Below are 21,312 nucleotides of genomic sequence, written 5' to 3'. Positions count from 1 at the left end.
GCACCAGATTTGGCCACTCATGATCACAGTAATTCAGCACCTCTTTTTCAAGCACCCGAGTCAGGACATGCTGTGACCTCCCAGGATCCTAAGATACAATTCAGTAAGATCTGATTTTTAAAAGCTTGGAGTTTTTAGTTACTTTGCCAACCTACTCCAAATCCACTACCAGGTCTCCAAACTTGTCACCCATGGGCAGGCACCCATAGCTCTGAGAGCTAAGATGACTATCAGGAGAAGAGAAGAGGAGTTCCTTCTTAGCAGGCTAGGGCCCAGCCGCAGGAGAGTATGGATCTAGTGAGCATATGAGGGTGGTGACTCCCAAAATTTGAGGCTCACGCTAGAAAATGCAGTCTGTGCTACTAGGAATCAACATGAACTCGATGGCTACTTGCGTCATTCTAGAGGACAGTCCAGTTCCAATCAAACTACTTTTTCTATGTTCCCCCTTCCCTAGACCCCTTAGGAGTCCCCTCCAAAAAAATCTGCCCACTAAAACGAAAGCAAAACAAATTAACAATAACTTGGCAGAAGGAATTCTCTTAATCAAAGAGATGGTCACATTCCTTGAGCCCCATTTTCCCCTCTAAAAACAGACCAAGCAATACTAAGTATCTCCCTGGGAGGCCAGATGGAATGCAGTAAGCTGATTTTCAGAAACTCCAATAAGAACTAAGACAGAATTAATTCAAGTTAGTGTTTCCGGTCTGTTTGCTTGGTTTTTAACAACTGAAGAGCTAAGGAGAAGATCCTTTTGCTCTGGAGAAGTACTTGAGGGTCTGAACCAAGCCTGCTTGACTGCTGCATCCCCCCTCATCCAGCAGCTGTCCAACCTGGACTCACACACGTTGCTGGTATTCATGTAACTGAGTCCCATTTTGTTATGATCGCACCATGTATGGCCTTATCGAAGAAATTCAGAGCACAGAACAGAGATCACTGTGAGTTGTATTACGTGACTCAAAATCATAGGGAGGAGGAGATGATGTATTTTAAGATTTCCCGTGTGATTCCAAAGGGCATCCAGAGTTGGAGTTCCCATTGTGGCACAGCAGAAATGAATCAACTGGGAACCGTGAGGTTGCAGGTTCGATCCCTGGCCTCGCTCAGTGGGTTAAGGATTCAGCATTGCTGTGAACTGTGGTGTAGGTCACAGACGCGGCTCAGATCTGGTGTTGCTGTGACTGTGGTGTAGGCCAGTAGCTGAAGCTCTGATTCAACCTCTAGCCTGGGAACCTCCATGTGCCTTGGATGTGGCCCTAAAAAAAGGCAAATAAATAAATAAAATATAGTGCATCCAGGGCTGAGAACCACTAGTTTCGACGGTTTCAACCCTGGGAGGTTTCCAACTAACTGGAACTCAGGTCACATGCAGTAAGAGTAACTAGACCAGGACTGTCCAATAGAAATATGAGTCATGATATAATTTAGAATTTTTCAAATAACACATGGATAAAAGTGAAAAGTAACAGGTAAATTAACGTTATAACACACTGTATATAACCAAATATATTCAAAATACTGCCATTTCAATATATAATCAATATTAAAAGACAATGAAATACTTTCTAATTTTTTCTGTCCTGAGTCTTAGAAGTTTGGTATGTATTTTACATGTACAGCATATATTCTGTACTGGACAGCACAACACTAGAAGCAAAGGCACAAAGGAGTACACCCCAAAAGGGGATGGTTTTTACCTCCATATTGGCTGCCACTCAAGAATGGTACCATAGATACTAATAAAAGATGCTTTACTGAATTGCTGAAAGGGCCAAAACTGGAAAGGCCTGTAGATATTTGGTCCACCTCCTTTATCTAGTAACAAAATGATTGAGGCCCACAGGTATAAGTTTTGTACCAAACTGAACAGATAATTTGTGGCAGCAAATTATCACAAATTATCTGAGCAAAGACTCTGGAATTTTAGGCGTTTTTTTGTTTGCTTGTTTTGTCTTTTTGTCTTTTTAGGGCCACACCCACGGCATATGGAAGTTTCCAAGCTAGGGGTCAAATCAGAGCTATAGCTGCTGGCCTATGCCACAGCCACAGCAACACAGGATCCAAGCCATGTCTACAACCTACACCACAGCCACAGCAACGCCAGATCCTTAACCCACTGAGCGAGGCCAGGGATCGAACCCGCAACCTCATAATTACTAGTTGGATTCATTTCTGCTGCATACAACAGGAACTCCAAGACTCTGGAAATTTGGGATCTTCCCCCATCCTGAAAGATATTAGGAGTTGAAAAGGTGGTGTCTGTCCTAATTCTCCCTTTTCTTGAGTAGCAAAAAAAAAAAAAAAAAAAAAAAAAAAAGATTTTATGTTAAAAATTAAAATACCAAATTTTCACTTGGTTGGGATTTTTTTTTTAGCATAGCAAGCTTGGGCCAGCTTATTTGATGCATCCTAAATTGTCGATTTCAGCACACAGGCAAAGAATGAGGTGGTCAAAGGCCAAATTAACTCAGGAGGTTCCCAGGTGAATGGAGTGATTAATTTCTAGAACAATCCACATATCTGGTAGGATGCATTCAGAAGCCTCATTAACAGATCTGTGTTCAACAAAAGGGTATCTGAGGTGTCAAAGGCCACTGGTTGGTTACAGTCTCTCATCTGTTTTGTGAGGAAACAAGAGTCAAGGTCACTTCGATATGAACAGCAACCTGCCTGATAGTCAGGAGTGTGAGATAACAAAAAAAGCCTTTCAGCCTTTCCAAAAACAAAAAACAAAAAAAAAACAAAAACACCTCAGTAACTCTCAACATGTGCTTGGCTGGTATGCAGTTGTGCACTAGAAAGAGCTGTGGGTTGATGTGTCTGGGTCCCTTTTGTTCTTTTCATTATTCTTTTCAGTGGTTTTTGTTGGGGTCAACCTGGAGACAATGCTGCCCGCCTCATGGCTGGCTTCTCTATGGCTGGTCACTGTTACACCACACACAGACATAAACTGACACTTAGACACCGATTCTGTCCTTTGTGCATTCAGGCAATGACTGGGCAGCCTCACACGAGACACTGTGCTTAGGCCTGGCAAGGGACACAGAGGAAGTAAAGGAGATACAACTTCTACCCTCAAGAAGCTTAGACACCTGAGAAGGGGACATACAAATAGCTGAACTATATCCCTAAATCTAAGGGTTCGGAGACATGCATAGGCAACTTTATGGGAGATACATGTTTTTACAGCTTTCTATATGTATAATTTGTGTTTGGATCATTTTGACTAGACCTGTGTGAGAAAAGGACACAGAAGTGAGAATGGGAGCAGAGACAGGCAGTTCTGATCAGCTCCAATACCTGAAATCAGGGCTTAAGGGTGAAAGCTACAGTCTTAGCATCTGTAACAAGGGTTGTCGTTTTTCTTTCTTTTTTTTTTTTTTTTTTTCCTTTTTTGGCCACATAGTGGCATATGTAGTTCCCGCACCAGGGATCAGATCTGAGCCGCAGTTTTGACCTAAGCCACAGCTGTGACCTAAGCCGCAGCTTTGGCAACGCCAGATCATTAATCCACTGTGCCAGGCTGGGGATTGAACCTGCATCCCAGCAGTCCCAAGATGCCATGGATCCTGTTGCGCCACAGCGGGAACTTCCCTTATTTGGCTTTAATTACACAGGGGTGAGAAACTCCCCATTATCCAGAAAAGCAATGCGTTCTTACTTGTCCTATGGGGACAAGCCAAACAAAATAATTCTGTTATTAGAATGGGAGAAAATAGTTTCAAATGATGCAACTGACAAGGGCTTAATCTCTAGAATATACAAGCAACTTATACAACTCAACAGCAAAAAAACCAATCAACCAATGGAAAAATGGGCAAAAGACCTGAATAGACATTTCTCCAAGGAAGATATACAGATGGCCAACAAACACATGAAAAAATGCTCAACATCGCTGATTATAAGAGAAATGCAAATCAAAACTATCATGAGATACCACCTCACACCAGTCAGAATGGCCATCATTAATAAATCCACAAATAACAAGTGCTGGAGGGGCTGTGGAGAAAAGGGAACCCTCCTGCACTGCTGGTGGGAATGTAAACTGGTACAGCCACTATGGAGAACAGTCTGGAGATACCTTAGAAATCTATACATAGAACTTCCATATGACCCTGCAATCCCACTCTTGGGCATCTATCCGGACAAAGCTCTACTTAAAAGAGACACATGCACCCGCATGTTCATTGCAGCCCTATTCACAATAGCCAGGACATGGAAACAAGCCAAATGTCCATCGACAGATGATTGGATTCGGAAGAGGTGGTATATATACACAATGGAATACTACTCAGCCATCAAAAAGGATGACATAATGCCATTTGCAGCAACATGGATGGAACTAGAGACTCTCATACTGAGTGAAATGAGCCAGAAAGACAAAGACAAATACCATATGATATCACTTATAACTGGAATCTAATATCCAGCACAAATGAACATCTCCTCAGAAAAGAAAATCATGGACTTGGAGAAGAGACTTGTGGTTGCCTGATGGGCGGGGGAGGGAGTGGGAGGGATCGGGAGCTTGGGCTTATCAGGCACAACCTAGAATAGATTTACAAGGAGATCCTGCTGAATAGCATTGAGAACTATGTCTAGATACTCATGTCGCAACAGAAGAAAGGGTGGGGGAAAAAACTGTAACTGCAATGTATACATCTAAGGATGACCTGACCCCCTTGCTGTACAGTGGGAAAATAAAAAAAAAAAAAGCTGAAAAAAATAATAATAATTCTGTTATTAAATCTGCAACTTTACATTACCCCAGAGGAGTTGGGCATGAATTTTTACCAAAAAAGTGAAAGACAGCCTTCCCAATCAAAGCTATATTTACAAGACAATAAGTATTTGCACAGAGGAAGCAAGAGAATCTCGATTATGGGGCTTTTGCAGAGCTCAGTTAATCTAGCAGCATCCATGAGCCGTACTGGGGAGACACAAGCAAATGACCATGGCTGGCAGTTGGAGCAATAGACACAGTGAAGGACCATTGGCGTGAGGGGCAGAGAAGACTCCCTACAAGAAAGTCTAGGGCTTTGCTCTCTCCACTTCCTTCTCTTGACCTTGGGGCTGTGAAGATTTTCAGGTTCTGCCATTGAGTGTGCAGAGCTGGGGACACCGCACATCACTGAACATTTTCTTTCTTGCTTGCGGTGGAAGGGACCATAGCAATGCGTTTGAGATGAGCCCGAAGGATGGGATGAGTTTGAACAGGCAAATTGAGGAAGAGGGGCATTCTGGGCAAAGGCAGAGAATGGGAGGAGAGTCTAAAGAATTGAGAGGAGCCAGAACGAGGCAATCCTATTTCCAGATGAGGAATTCCTGCTCACCACTGAAGAGACTGAGCCAGAGTTCTCTGTTAGGACTAATTCTAACGCCTCATCCCTCGAATAAGGGAAGGGGGTGAGAGGACGATGCGGCAAAGGTGAAGGGACAATTGCAAACAGCTCTCTTCCTTGGTTCCTTGGCCAAGCTCCTCTCTCTCCCAAAGCTGTTTCAGCTTCTCTCTCTCTCTCTCTCTCTCTTTTTTTTTTTTTTTTTTTTTTTTTGGTCTTTTTAGGGCCACACCCGCGGCATATGGAGGTTCCCAGGCTAGGGGTCTAATCAGAACTACAGCTGCCGGCCTACGCCACAGCCACAGCAACGTGGGATCTGAGCCGCGTCTGCAACCTACACCACAGCTCACGGCAACGCCAGATCCTTAACCCACTGAGCGAGGCCAGGGAGCAAACCTGCAACCTCGTGGTTCCTAGTCGGATTCGTTTCCTCTGTGCCACGACGGGAACTCCTCCTCTGTCTTAAGCCCCCCTGTAATAATGAGGGCTGTGGGGTTAAATGTGCAGAGGGCTTTCTGAGCTCCTGAAGAGAACTGAATAATAGGGCTTAACAAACAAGGGGCTTCCAAAGTCCTTAATCCCAAGAAATTTAATAATATTCACAAACACAGGTTTAAATGAAAAACTTGAAAAGCAAAAAAAAACTGTCAGCTACATTAATAAAGCATTAGTGGACTGTAATAAGGTTTTGATTTAATCTCTTTAGAAAGACCTTAATACTCTGCATCAAATACAAAGCTAATCTTCTTGTTTCCTCTGAAACTCCACCTCAGCAAATTGTTCATCCAGCCATGGCAAGAAATTGGAGCCTCTTCAAAACTTATTCTGCCCACAGGCAAACCAAAGAAACTGGAGATTTTCGGGTCTTATTTGAGATGACAAAATAAATCTCCCTTTGGACTCACAGCGACTATTTGGCAGATGAAACAATCCTCTATCACTCGTCATGTTTTTAAACTAGTTGCAAAACAAAAAAAAAATACCTTCCGTTACCCACAAAATGACTTCTTTTCCTGCTTCAGTCACTTTTTTTTTCTTCTCCCGCTAATCTGTCTTATGTCAATTTAATCGTTAGACCGGCCCAAAGAACTCAAGAAAGTTAAGGAGGAAATGTCCCCTCCCCAACACTGTTCAACATGTTTATGGCCAATAAATAGTAATAGGGTAAACTGTATTTATCCGGCATTCAGTAATATGATGTCTCATTGTCTGGATGAAATGACATCAGAGAACTGACCCCTAAGTGATTAGGTTGAGGGACGAGAAAGCCATTGACTATGCAGAGGAAGAGACGTGTACGGTTCCCAGATCAAGTGTTCACTTACTGCTATTAAACTGAAACTAAATGAAATAACTTCTGCTGCCTCCTGGTTCCCCTTGCCTCTGCACCAGAAGCAGTTTTCTGAGGACTTAATTTTTTTTTTTTTTTTTTTTTTTAGGGCCGCACCCGAGACGTATGGAAGTTCCCAGGCGAGGGGTCCAACCGGAGCTACAGCTGCCAGCCTACACCACAGCCAGAGCAACACCAAATCCAAGCCGCGTCTGCGAACTACACCACGGCTCACGGCAACGCCGGGTCCTTCACCCACTGAGCGAGGCCAGGGATCGAACCTGCATCCTCATGGATACTAGTTGGGTTTGTAACACGCCGAGCCACAACAGGAACTCCCTCAAGTTAAATTTTAAGCGCACAATTTTAATAAAGTTTCATTAAAATGAAAAATGAGATGGTTTCTTCTGGAGTGGAGGTTAATGCTTTACATTTGTCTTATCTCAGTTATAAAAATGCTGAAAAGGCTCCTCGAGTGCCTTTAATGGTGCAAGGCATTGTCATCATCACACACTCTATTGCCTATTTACAGGCTGTTGGCCACTGAGAGGGACAGCAGAGGCCAGGGCGGGGATGGGATGTGGCCACAGAGGCCAGGGTACCAGAGGAATGTTGTTGCTCACGGCCAAGTCCTGCTCCTAGGGAAAGCAGTTGGGCACAGGCAACACTTCCCACTGCCAGCAGAGAGAAAAGAAAGGTCCAAGTCCTTAGACCTGGCTTCATATGCTCACCATGACTGTGGCATTCCAACACCATTCTTTGTTCACTGGTCCAGTGTTCCAAACTGTGAAAAATCACCAAACCCAGCTCATCCCATCCTTTATCTAAATAACCCTTTTTATTGCATTTATTCTTTTTCCTACTAAAAAAACCACCACCCCATGCACTTATAGTGGACATCTTTGGAAATGCAAGGAAAATGTATTTATCTTTCCTTTTTTAAATGAGTTCAGTGTTGCATCTGAAGCTTACATGCTACTTTCTGCAGAACATTAAAGGTAGGGCAAAGACAGGGAACCAGGTTTGAAACTGTAGGAATTCCAGCACCGAGAAGAGAAGCAGAAAGAGCAGTACCTATAGTAAATGCTAAGGGAAGGAGCCATCAGAATACTTAATCATAAACATGATACAATGTGAGCAAAGTCTTCACCCACATGGCTCTTCTTTCCAGAACATTCCCAATACCAAACAGTCTGTTCTATTATCTCCATAAATACACCATACGCCATAGCGATCACCCTTCTTTTCATAATTTTGAGTTTAACCCTTGCATGGAGAGTTAATTACGTAATTTTGAGTGAGAAATCATTGCGATGTGTGCTGGTTAAACCCAGGAGGAATGTGAACATTCTCATAAAAGTAATATCACACTAGATCCGGCTCTCATTCAATTATAGGAAGCATGAATCCACCACAACACATCTTCTTCACATTCTACTGTGGATTATTATTCAGTTCCTTCTACATGGAATATATCACAGTTTTCAGCCCATGTAGTTAAAATTATTTAGCTAAAATCTAAAGGAAGAAAAAAAATCAGTTGTTCTATTTGAAGTGACCAAATCCTCTTTTCCTCGACTTGCAGGTAGTCTTGTTCCTTCCTGAGACTTGGCGGGGGGGGGGGGGGGGGGCAGAAAGAGAGAGAGGAAGTTTCAAGTTCACTCCCACTTGACTGTGTGTAATACATGTGATGAATACAATTCCTCAATATCATTTAAGGTTCACTTTTCCATAATTTTCTCAGGCTTCCAGAGTCCATATGAAACGGTATTTAGATAAACAACATTGAGAAGAAATACTACAGCTCTCAACAAGAGACAACTGTCTTCCCCCCACTTCATCTTTCCCTGTGCCATTATGACGTAATTTTCAGTGAGGGAAAGACTTTTGGTCAGAAGCCTTGGCTATCCCTGTTGTACTTAGTGAGGCAGGTTTAGGGCATCTTCCGGCTGCATTTAGACTGTCTGGAAACTCTGGATGAGTCCACAGTGCAACCTGACCATAAATGTCAAATGTGGTCAACGAAGGAACGGTGTTCTGATTAAGGAACAAATGATCCACCTACACCAGGAATACTGTCCAAGACTTTGGGACCCTGGCGACCTGGATGGTCAAGAGGAGGGAAACAAGGGTAACACAGGCCAAATCATCAAGTGCGGAATGACAGAGCCTAAGCTAGGGCAAGAGAAGAGTTAAATGTCTTCAATGATCAAAAGGGCCATGTGTCACTAGAAGGCAACTCGCCCCAGAGGTCAGAATGCGCCTCCCAGGGAGGCAGATTTCAGTCCAGTCAGGAGGCAGCGCTGAGGAAGATGTCCACAGACGGAATGGGCTGCCTCAGCAACCACCGAGTTCCCCATTCCTAGAGACGTTCAAGCAGAAATAGGAGAAACCATTTATCAGCGATTTCACAATTGAGGTACAGAGATTACACCAAATGTCCTCGTAGGGTCCTTGCACCTCTGTGACTATATTATCATCCTCCTTTCTCCAGTCCTCAGTTTCAACTTGAGTCGTAAGAGAAGTGCTGTAAAGTTTCCAATATTATAAATGAGGTCGTTGCAGAGTTCCCAACCCGCCTTGGCCAACATGTGTGGCCTCTCTTGGGCGATGTGGCAACACACATTCAGAATTTCAGGCAGTGTCACCATTAGCTCAAAAAGCTCCAATTCCAACCTGAGTGGGGATTGACTGAAGTCAGGTACAAGCACCTGAACAGATAACCCGCTTCCCTCTAGTTCACAAAACCCCCCCCACACCCTCCCTGCTCCTCATCCTCTCACATACAGGCGTCTTTATGCCTGTACCCAGACCTCCGCGTGCAACAGCCAACTTCCCTCTCAGGCTTGCTTGTGATGAAAGCCTCTCAAAACACATGTGCTCAGTGGCAAGCTCTTCAGCACAGATGCAGTTGACCAATCATCATCCTTATCCCCTGTCTCCAGTCCTGATTCAGGCTGTCACGCAACCTCCCCAAGCCAAGTTGCTGGGCAGCTGGGAGTCTCAGATCTGGACCAGTCATAGCCCAGACATTGGCTGTTTGCCACTGGTTTACCCGATGCACAGCCTTTGCTGCAGACTGAACCTAGACTGCAAACTCCAGTGCAAAAATATCAAAATACTGCAAATATATCCTGGCCAATTCATCCCGTGCACAACACGTTAACCCTTCCATTTCCCAGTAGAGACATGAAACCAAACACGCTGTATCATCTTAGGCGGGGAATAAACAGCCTTCTCTTGGACATGCATTCCTACAAAGCTTTTGCCACACACAAGAAACGAAATCTTCGGCTCTCTCCGGTATGCGAAATAAGGCAAAATGTCGATCACCGTACGCCATCAGCAACAGAGGACATTGCCAAGATATTTCAAATGACATTTTCTGTGACCTCATTTGAAGTGCTCCTTTCCCTCCCTCCTTTGCATTAGAGCAAAAGCCTATAGTTGTTTAAATAAGACTCTCAGGGCGGTACCACGAAGTCACTGACAGGCATCCTCCATACTTAAAAGCCATAGTATTTGGCCATGTATATCCATATGGTATTTCCTGGTTTCCTCAAGGTCTGTATTATGCCATTTTCCCCTTTACATCCAGGAAAATGAGCTCCTTCACACAATGGAGACAGAAGGCTCCTTTTCTTACTCAGATCATGGCAACTCTGAACACAATTCCGTTTTCTTGGCAATCAGAAAGCTCCCGTGGCAGTCTCAAGGTCCCGGCACCCGTGGCCATGCCCTCTCCAACTTGGGATGTAGCACCCGGGCCCTAGAAAAGGCCACTGGAACTACATGCCAGGTGCCCAGAGAATGTTTCCGGGCTGCACTCCCTTCTCCTCTCTTCTCAGCCCTCTAGCCCTGTCTACACAGCAGTGACTTCCATCCAGGAGCTTGACCCAGCCCTTTGGGCAGCAGTGAGAGGCACTGATCAAGCTCTTGAGATTACAGGGGCACTGATTTCCCAGCTCCGATGCCCTGGGATATCTGCTCTACAACCTCACTGCTGAGCCCAACTCAGATCCCCAGGACCCCAGGCAGATCTGGGGGCTGCCCAGACTCCATGCTGGGGAGGGCAATAACTCCATGGGCATTTCAATCCGATTCTAGTGATTAGCTTCATCTGGGGTTAAGGAAGGTGGGTGTAATGTCATTGCCATTTCACAGATGAGAAAATAAAGAGACAGAAGATGCCCTGGATCCTGTGAATAAATGGGGGACTCAGCACAAGTACTGCCACGCCCGTTAGGTGCTTCGACAACTATAGATTCATGAGTACTGACAGAATTCAGGGCACAACATTAGAAAAGGCAATGCTTGTAATTTAATTTTGCAACCTCTGATGCTTATTCTCTGGCCAGTATCTCCTTTTGAACAAGATCAGCTCTATAATTTGTGAGGCCCTGTGCAAAAGGAAAATGCAGGACCTCCTTTTCCAAAAAGTATTAAGAATGTCAAGACCATGACGACAGCAGAGCATTAAACCAAGCGAGGAGCCCAGCTTTTGAGCCCTCAAAAGACCCTTAAGTCTTAGGTTTGGGTTCTCTTAGTCTTCTCATTACATGAAACCTTTTCATTTTGATTCCTCTTGTAAATCTCTTATATCATCATGAGTGTCATTAGAATCAGAGATGCACAATTCCTGGATGACAAATCTAGATTGTTTTCATTCATTGATTCCCCACATAATGTACTTCCTGCGGCGTCTTTATTCATCTCGCTGAGCCTCTCGAATACTATGTCAAAGAAAAACTAGGAAAGCAGTTCAATCTCCGTTCCTCCCACTCGTAGGCCCTTCAGTCAAAAAAAGGATACACTGAATATGTTAAAACTAAGCTAAGCCATGACAAGGAGAAAGGCTGCCTCTGTTAGCCCACTTACAAAGAACAAACAGCGCCATTGAAGGCCCAGCCTCACACAAGACGGTGCTAAGTGGTTTTCACAACAGAGATACTAGACATCGTCAAGCTGCAGGGATCCCGCCTGGGCCCAGCCATAGTCCCACGCACCAAGATCCTGCCCTAACTCTGCCACTTCTGAGCCAGGAAAAAGGCCAAGAAGACCATGAAAGAGCAATTAAAATGAAATGTACCTTGCCCTTGTTATTTAAGTGCTCCGAGATAACTTATAATAAGAGCCACGTTTTGTTTTCTGTAAAGACAGCCACACACAGAAAAGGTGTTTTCACTCGGTTGATGTCTTGGAGTTTGGCTTTCTGGCCTTCAGGATCCTTTTTGTCTTGATGAGCGACTTACCGTATTGAACTGATTCTAACATGCGTATTTTCTTCACATTTTCGCGTCTCTGAAATCAGAGTACGCCTTGCAATCAGTGGCATTTTGCAATCACTGTCAGCCAGGAGGCAGCTGAAAGGCAGATGTCACTGGGCTGTATCCCCAAACTATTACAGTATCATGATATATGGTAAAAATATGTGTCTGTATCTGCCAAAAAGAGCTCTTTCATTAAGTATAAAGTTAAAATTCCATGGCTATGAAAGCATTACATCATAGTTTATTTGGAAGTGTTTTTTCTCTTAGTGTTACATAAAACCATAATTCCATTAAAAAGTATCTCAAATGTGATGGAACACTTCATATCTTCAGTAGACTGCAATGTATGCCACTGACATTTCTGAAGTTTGTAAAGCTTCACATGTACCCACTGAGAAGCTGTGCAAAGTTCATACTGGGAAAATTCTAGGTACAAATAAAAGAATCCTTTTTAAAGATCCTTAGTGAAATTTTGGTTTTGGTTTTTTTATTTTTCCTGCTTAACAACCAGAAATTCTCAAACCTAGAAACCCAAACACTAGAAAAGATGTGAGCACAGGTAATTTGCAGGGAATCCTCGCCCAGCTTCCCAACATCACTGGATTCAGGTAAACATTTTTCTTTGAAAGTCTAAGTATTTGTAACATACTGCGAATGATAACTGTACAAATCAACTTATGATAAGAAACTTCAGATGTTAACTTCAAGATGTCTACTGGGGTAGATAGCTTTTCAAAACTATTTCAGATGATCTCTAATTAGAAAGTTTGAAGATCACTGCTGCAGAACACAGTCTCAATGAAGCCCAGAGGAAAACTGAGTGGCGGAAGAATTTTAGAATGCCTGAAACCATGGGTAGTACCAAACCCTGTACATACCACGTTTTTTCCTATACATACATACTTATGATAAAGTTTAATTTCTAAATTCGGCACAGTAAAAGATTAACAATAACTAGTAATAATAAAAGAGAACAATTGCAACAATAATAAAAATTTTAAAAAACTTTAATAAAAGCTATGTGAACGTGGTCTCTCTCAAAATATCTTATTGTACACGTTTCATGCCTTTACCATCTTAACTAAGCACTTATCACTCACTCGTTTTTTCAGTTTGAGGTGTGAGAGCAAATCTAGCATGAATTTCTTTGTCCTTCACAATGCCATGGGTAGAAGATTTGTTCTTACCATAGATCTCAGCATCGTCAACATACAATGTTTATATTTCTTTATTAAGTTGAAAACTTTCACCTTCTCACTTAAAGGAAGCACTTTATGGCTTCTCCTTGGCAGATCCGAATTGCCAGCATCACTACTCTTGCACTCCGGGGCCATTATTAAGTAAAACAAGGGTCGCTTGGACACAAGCATTGTGATACCTCAGCAATTTGATAACCAAGTGATTAACAGGTGGGATGTGCGGAACTGAGAGGATGGTTCACGTCCTGGGCAGGATGCAGCAGGACGGACGGCACAAGATTTCATCACGCTACTCCGAATGGCATGCAATTTAAAACATGTGGAGTGTTTATGGAATTTTCCATTTAATATTTTTGGACCACAGTTGAGCACAGCTAACTGAAACCACGGAAATTGAAATGGTAGGGAGGGAGGGACTACTGTAGAGCAGAAACCACTATAACTTGGTAGGTGCCAGCTTATTCGCCAGGGCAGTCACACAACTTTGCAATGGATGAAATTTTAGGGATGTGTTGAAGCAATCCACAAATACTGTACTTACTCAGAATGGTCACTAGGTGGCAAATGTTCCATGGCAAGAAGCCCTCTTCCCCGTTCCTACTGACTCTCCATCTTCATCCTCCTCCTGCAAAAAGGAAAAAGGAATAATGTAACAGTGACAACCACACCGAACAGCGATAGCAGGACATATTTGTTTTAGGTCTTTCCACTTGCCTAGGACAGTAATAAGCCCTTGTCAGCTTGGGAAATTTCAGAAATGGCCTTGTCTGAATAATCTTTTCTTCGTTAATATCATTTACGGATAATGTCAATTAATACATCTCTGTGATAAAAACCATGCACTTTAACCACAAAATGCAAACTCCATCTAGCTGAGAACTTCAGCTCTAGCAAATTCAAAGAGCAGCAGCAGAATCTGTGACATTCCAAGCATGAGGCTAAGCCCTTCATGTTACTGAATCTGCAAACAGCTTAAAAGCTAGGTATTAATATTACTCCCATGATATAGGTGGGAACGCAGGAAAACAGCCCCAAATCTTGGAGCTAGTAAGTGCTCCCCTGCTGGGATGCAAAAGCTGGTTTAGTTTGGTTTGTTTTCAAGTTCAATGGCCATGCTCTCAAACATCCCACTCTGTGATGCTTTGGTGGTATGTGTGTAATTGTCTATGGGTCTTTTTACATTTACCTAAAGCACTTTGATATTTCCGTGCTTCTGTGTGATTCTATGTCTGTGATTCTGGGCATGTGGAAGTGGGTGTGTGCATGGACGTGTGTATGTTTGTGCACACACAAACATATGTGCAGTCCAGAACTTTTAGAAATATTTCTGGTAATTTCCACATCTGCTTTATACAATATAGTCATCAGAGGGTGCTCAACCATTTTCATTTTCTCTTGAAGAGGCTAAGAAAAAGATACACTAAAAGTCACAGCCTCCTTTGAAAAAGTGTTTATGTGTCCTTTTATATGTGGTTGAATCTCTGTGTTTTCATATGTATAAATCTACATATGTCTCTATGTCTGTGCAGGGGTAAGAATCTGTGTCTCTTTCTGTTGCAAGATTAAGTCCATGAATGCATCCATAAGCCTATGCTGGCAGATGCATATGTGTCAGTGCACGCATATATTTGATGTACATTTAGACTGAGTGCTGTGTGGGCACAGGAGTACATTTGCAGATCATTTTGTCTGTGTGTGTGCATGCGTGCTAATGTGTGTATATATATGTTGACACGTGAGGGTGCATGTCTGTGCATCTGTGTATTTGTGCGTCTGTGGATATGTCTGTATTTTTTAGTGTGTTTAGGTTCGCGTTGTCTGCAGATATATGTGTGCTTGCGTATTTCTGCGTGGGTATGCCTGGCATCCGAGTGTACATTTGCAGGTGAATGTGTGTGTCCATATATGCACGTGCATTTACAGAGTTCCGTGTGCATGTGCCTGTAAGGGGGGGCTGGGGAGTGCCGGCCTCTGAGTGGGCGAAATCTCGTCTTCTGTGTATCAGTCTCTGCCTGAGACCATGTGTAGAAGAAGCATCTGTGCCTGTTGGGACAGATTTAGTTCTCATGTTGACAGTTTCCCAATATCCATCTGTGTGAACCTCTGCATGCCTATGTATTTGTGTGTATGTAACACGTGTGTGTGTCTGAGTGTGAGTCTATGTGCCTACACCTGTACAGTCTTACCTGTAAGCCTCTTTACCTGTGTCTAGGAGCTTCTACATTCACACATGTATGTATGTCTTGGTGTTCACCCACCTATGCGACCATCTTCATGTCTCTGGGTGCATGGGGGTGTCTGCCTAAATCTGTCTTCATGAGAATGAGTGTCTTTGGATCACTCTGTGGGTGAATGCGCCTGTGTGTTGCTGTGGGCGTCCTGCTGCTGTGTGCATTGGAAGACTCTATATGCTGGGGAATTTGCCTGCCTGTGCGTACGCCTGTCTCTGTCCCCGTGCTTGTTCGTGCCTGCCTCTGCAGTACGTACACCCATTTGTGTTTGCAGGCATACATATGACGGTACACACAAGTGTTGGTGCAAGTGTGTGTCTGTGCAGGTGTGCTGGCTCCTCCAGTGTGGGCGCACACATTTCTACATCTGCGTGCACAGGTCCATAGGCACCCGTGCTTCTGTGTGTCCCTGTGTGCCTTACACACATTGAGCTTTTTTTTTATAGGCTGCAGATGTTGTGCGCTTGTGTATTTCACTTTTTTTTTTTTGTGAGGGATGACAGAAATGTTGTTTATTGATCGTGATGATGATTATACAAACTAGATACATATGTTAAATCTCAAACCATACATGTTGAAGGGCAAATTTTACTAGATATAAATTATGTTACTGAAGCTAATTTTTTGAAATTACAGAAAAAAAGTACTTTTATGTCTTAAATTTAATTTCCATGTGTTTATTTTGAGCTCTACTTAAGTTGTTACTGTGATAACTTTTTTTTTCTCTTTCTTTTTCTTTTTTTGTCTTTTTAGGGCTGCACCTGCAGCACATGGAGGTCCCTGTGTGCCTCTGCGTTTGTTCAGGTATGTCTGTGGGTCTCCTCATCTATCAGTACATCCGTGCTCAATGTCTGTAAGTGTACAAACCTGTGTACCTGTCCCCGCAGGCACCTGCACAAGCTTCTGAGTCTGTATCTTTGTGAGTCCGTATGGGTGAGGATCCACGTACATCTCTGTCTCTGTGCACTTGCCTGGGTCTCCGTGAATATACCTGAGTTTCTGCATGTGTGTGTGTGACTTTGCTCCTCTCGTGCATCTGAGTGAGTGTGTGAGTGCAGCTGTGTTCACCTGTGCACATCTTCGTATGGGTCTCTAGGCCTGTGTGTCTCTGTGTGTAGGTGTGAGCTTCTGCATAAGAAAGTGTCTCTGCCAAGCCGACCAACCTCCGTCTCCCCGCTCCCTCTCCTCTCCCCTGTATCTACACGGGAGGCATCTCTCTCTGTATATAAACGTCTCTCTCTAAATGTGTCTGCTCATATTCATGCAGAGATGTCTTCATGGGTCCATCTCTGTTTTGTCTGCGTGCATGTGTATGTCTCCATGTACGAGTGCATCTATGTGTGCACACGGCATGCTTGTGTGGTTCCATACGCACACCCATATGCACGAATATCCCCACGTGCTTCCCCAGGTACATTTCTATACATGTGCATGTGGGCATGTTTCTAGGTTTTCATGGTCAGCATGAGCACCCAGGTTGCAGGTCCAGGCAGGACCATGTGTATGCAGGTGTGTTTTAATAACAACTTGCCTCTGTGTGTAAATTCATGTGACTCTATGAGCATAAAGATGCCAGATACGTGTTTAAAACACACGTGTCTCCTTATGAATACATCTCCATATTTCAGTTTTTTATAAATGTCTCTATGTCTCTGCATAGCAATGAACATGCATACACCTGTGTCTGCATACGGATGACTCCATGCACCTGCCTGTGGCTCTGTGTGCACACATGCAAATGCCTATGTGTCTGTGTGGGCTCATATGTACTTGTCTACATTTCTCCATAAATGTCTGGGGGTGTCTGAGGATGAGTCCACACCTCATGAGCCTCTAGAAGCATTTATGCGTCTTTCCATGTGTGTGTGTGTGTGTGTGTGTGTGTGCATGCATTTGTGTTCTTGCATCTTTGAGGTTATGAATCAGTAAACACATCCTCTGGACGCCTAGGTTGGCATGCATGTGTCTCTGCGTGCTTCTCTGGGCCTGTGCGAGTGTGGAGTGTGCATCTGTGACTGCATGTTGCTTTGTGCCTACACACCAAACTGTGGGTGTTTGTATGCATCTGTGTGTATGTATACGTGTATCTGCATAAACATGAGGTGGTCCTTGCTGGAACTCTGGTTATATGTTCATACTTGCGCAAACATATGTCTTCGGCTGTGGCTGAAAGAACGTATGGTCTGTGGGATTCTGATACACCCGTAGTTCTGTGTCAGTGTAAACACCTGTGGCAGTATGAGTGCGTGTGTGTGTGTGTGTGTGTGTGTGTGTGTGTGTCGATGTGAGCACTTTCTTCCAGAAAGACTTATCTGCTCATTTCTCCGCCTGCTTGTCTATGGTACAGCCAGTAGAAGGGGCTCAAGCTTTTCTCCCTGCTGTTGAAATAGCCAAGAAAATAAGCATTAAAAGACAGCCTCCTTTGGAAAATGTTGATTACTGAAGAGGGTAACTACGGTCTGATAACACAAGTTTTTCCAATCTGAAGACCAAAAGCGGTGTGGCTTTGAGCTTCAAATCGCACTGCCATCAGGGACATTTGTGTTGGAGGCCCTGGCATGTACCTGTCTTCCTTCTTACCTCTGGCCCTAGGCTGGGCCCACATGCTGCCACCTGGCTGCCCACAGCCCACACCACACACAGCTTTCAGCCCACCTTCTGCTTCCAATCAATACTCCGACCCTCTTCCCCATGCTACTGCTTTTCTTCGGCTAGAAATTCAGATGAAGATACCTGGTGGTGTTTAATCCTTACAAGTAGCCTCGGAGACGGGCACCAGTGTCATCCACACTTGACAGATGAGGACACTGGGGGTCAGAGAATTCAAGCGCGTTGTGAACATCATGTGGCCGATACGTGGCAGAGGCAGAATTCAGAACCAGGCCCCACTGACCCCAAACCTTTATTCCTGCTTCTCTCCCACTGACCGTTTCTACTCTCAAACATGCTCAGGTTCCAGTCGTGGAGCCGGGACTGGGAGCGGATACAGCTGCCTCCAAAGACTGTGTTCTGAACCTCGATTCTTTCCTGAAATTATCTCATTTGATCCTTGCAAGGCCCTAAAAGGAACTGTTTCATCCATGTTTGCACATGAGTGTACAGGCGCAAAGAAGTGAACGTTCTGCGTGAGCGCGTGGGTTCTCATGAAGTGAACCTGAATGTTCTAGAATACGCATACTCTCTTGATGTCGTGAGCCCTTCTGAGTGTTGTGTAGCAAGTCTGGGTGTTGTGTAGCAAGTCTGGGTATTCTCTATGGTAAGGGGGCCTGGCTATGGGGTGTGAGGTGAGCTTGTGGATGACAGGTGGTCTCTAGGAATTACGGGCCCGGCGAGGCCTGAGCATCTGGTTTGGAGGGACTGTGCTTTGTGGGAGTGCTTCTGAGTGTTGAGACTTTTATGAGTGTGATTTTTCAGATGTCCTGTCATGCAAATCTACGGACTGGGGACCATGTCTTCACCTTGTAGGGCTGGCCCGTCCAGGTGTCGTGCTCTCTAAACTGCAGTCCAAACACCCTGGGACAGATCTTGGAGTCACAGGGTGAGACTATGTGTCCTGGGTTGAGTCTAGAGATTCGACCGTAAATTGTTGTGTCACAGGGCCAGTCCTTGCATTGTCGGGTACATCTGTGCCTCATGGGGAATCTATGTGTGTTTGTTAACGAGGGGAGCCCCCTCAGGTGGGGTTCTGCCTTGACATAGTATGGTATTTCTGGAGGTTGTGGTCCATGCTGCGCATTGCCCGTGTGATACAGGCTGATTCTGGATGTGGCGTTGGCTGTATTCTGGCATTTCAAAGAGAATGGGGCGGAGGCTGCGTTTGAGGGAGCTTGCGTTTGTGCTGTGGGATTTCCCTATGTGTCCTGGGGCAATTCTGGGGGCTGGGGACACACGTTTTCTTTCTGGGGTGTTTGCCTACAGGCATCCTGCTGTGCGATGTAATTCTGTGCTGCGGGGCATGGCAGCGCGTGAACATGTCTTGAGCTGGGGATGCTTATGCTGGGTGAGGATGTGTCCCGTGGGGTTTGCGTGGCAAGGCAGGTCTGTGCATCACAAGGCGCGGTGTCTCTCAGTGGTGGGGGGCAAGTGTACATCACGAGGCCTGTCCGTCATATTGTGGGTCAGGTACCGATTTGTGGGATGTCGTGGGGCGTGTAGGTGAGTCTGAGTGCTGCGGAGCACGTCTGTGCACGGTGCGGAGAACGTGAGATGCGATGCGTTTGCAAGGTGTGATTTGGCTGGAGCTATTTCCAAGTGACTTTGCTTTGGGGAGGAAGTTGGAGCCTGAGGTGGCCCTTCTGGTACCGGGGGCGCGGGGGGGGGTGTCTGTGCATTTTCTGGTGTTTTGTACACTGCAGGACACATCTTTGCATGGAGGCTCTGTCAAGGTGTTGCAGGGGTGAATAAGGGCACTATATACTGTGCCTAGGTTGTGGGTCAAGGGTGCCTTGCGGGGCAAGGTTGTGTCGCAAAGCACGTCTGGTGAGGAGAATGTGCAATCTGGAGTAGGTCTTCCTCCTGTGGGGCACGTCTGTGTGTCCTGGGGCAATTCTGGGGGCTGGGGACACACGGTTTCTTTCTGGGGTGTTTGCCTGGTGGAGTGAATGTGTGTGTTTGGGGGGGATTCTGTGCATCAGAATGCAATCTGGTGTTTCGGGGAGAAACCTTTGTGTCACAGCGTATACCTGTCCATTGTAAGTTAGCTGTGTCTAGGTATCGTGGAACTCGTGTGTGAGTCGTAAGACACCTGTCAGTGTTGTGTGGCAAGACTGAATTTGTGACTGAATATTTGAGGTCTGTTCCTACCGTGGGGCGTGGGGGTGAGTTTATGATGTAGAGTTGGGCTGTGCAATATAGGGAGATTTTTGCTTTGTGGAACCTGTGGCCGATAGGGCATGTCTTGGTTTTCTAAGTCTGGACATTGTGGGGCAGGTCCGTTCACTCTACATTCGTGGTAGGTATTGTGAGGCACTGGGGGAGTATTGTGGTGCAAGACTGAGTCTGGAGGCAAATCTAGGTGTTACAGTCATACTGGATGCCTTACAGAGCAAGCGTTGGCATTCTGGGGAGAACGTTTACATGCGAGGCACATCTCTGCGTTGCGATACCGCTGCACGGGCTAGGGTGGGAGGCCTGCCATGGAGCATGTGTGACATCGTAGGCTGAGGTGGGTATTAAGGACAGGCTAGGCGTTGTGAGGCTCACAGACGTGTTGTGGAGCATGTTCTGTGTGTTTGGGGGCATAGCTGGTGGTTGGGTAGTTATTAGCTCTGTATGAGTCTCTGCGTTGCGAGTTAACACTGTGTAGGAGGAATCGCTGTGCGTTCTAGGACAATCTGGAAGTTGTATAGAACTGGGTACGTACTGTAGGGCCAGTCTGTTTCTTGTCACATTTTTGTAGAGCTACTGGACAAGACTGAGAGGGCCAGTCTGTGCATTTGAGGATGTGGCCGGGTGTGGTGGGATGTGGCGGAGGAGCCCAGTCGTGATAAAGGTATGTTCTGAGACATGTTTGTAAGTTGTTATGCAAAACCGTGTGTTTCTGAGGAGTCTGTATCTTTGGGGGCAGATTTGTGGATTGCGGGATGTATCCAGGAGCTGTGGGAGAAGCTGCCAACTTTGGAATGAGTGTGTGTTTGACACAATTCGGGGTGCTGCGGGGTGCGTGTGGCCACTGTAGGGGGAGTTGTGGTATTACTGGATCTTAGGCATCGTTTGGAGAATGTTTAAGCGGTAGTTGTTGTCTTTACATTATGACGTGTGTCTGGGCACCGTGGGACAAGGCGAGTTGTCAATTGATCTTAAGGGAGAGTAAATCTGTGTGTGACACTGTGTGCGGTGCAGGGTGGATTCGTGTATTGGGGGCTGAGTGTCAGCATCTGGTGCAAGTCTGGGAACTATGCCGGTAAGTGTATGGTGAAATGAGTCTCTTCTCCGGGGTGG

The 21,312-nt window shown here is 45.0% G+C and overlaps 1 protein-coding gene across 3 annotated transcripts in view; it reads right to left on the bottom strand.

Moving 5' to 3' along the window:
* LOC110257749 (uncharacterized) overlaps positions 1-21,312 on the bottom strand; it is a 643,664-nt gene that overhangs the window by 20,474 nt on the left and 601,878 nt on the right. For all 3 annotated transcript variants that reach the window (XR_014835878.1, XR_014835879.1, XM_085008914.1), the window contains one exon: positions 13,683-13,766. Coding sequence is in view for 1 of the 3 variants with exons in the window: in XM_085008914.1 (XP_084865040.1) it covers positions 13,695-13,766 (72 nt within the window). In the remaining 2 variants the exon portion in view is untranslated. The remainder of the gene's footprint in view (positions 1-13,682; positions 13,767-21,312) is intronic.

Source organism: Sus scrofa, chromosome X, assembly GCF_054392235.1.
Source record: "Sus scrofa isolate SSC_HxYL_T2T_F1_AM1 chromosome X, Sscrofa_HxYL_maternal_Yorkshire_Landrace_v2.0, whole genome shotgun sequence".
Lineage (NCBI taxonomy): Eukaryota > Metazoa > Chordata > Mammalia > Artiodactyla > Suidae > Sus > Sus scrofa.
The sequence above is the reverse complement of the archived record's forward strand: the minus strand, read 5'-3'. Positions and strand labels throughout refer to the sequence as shown.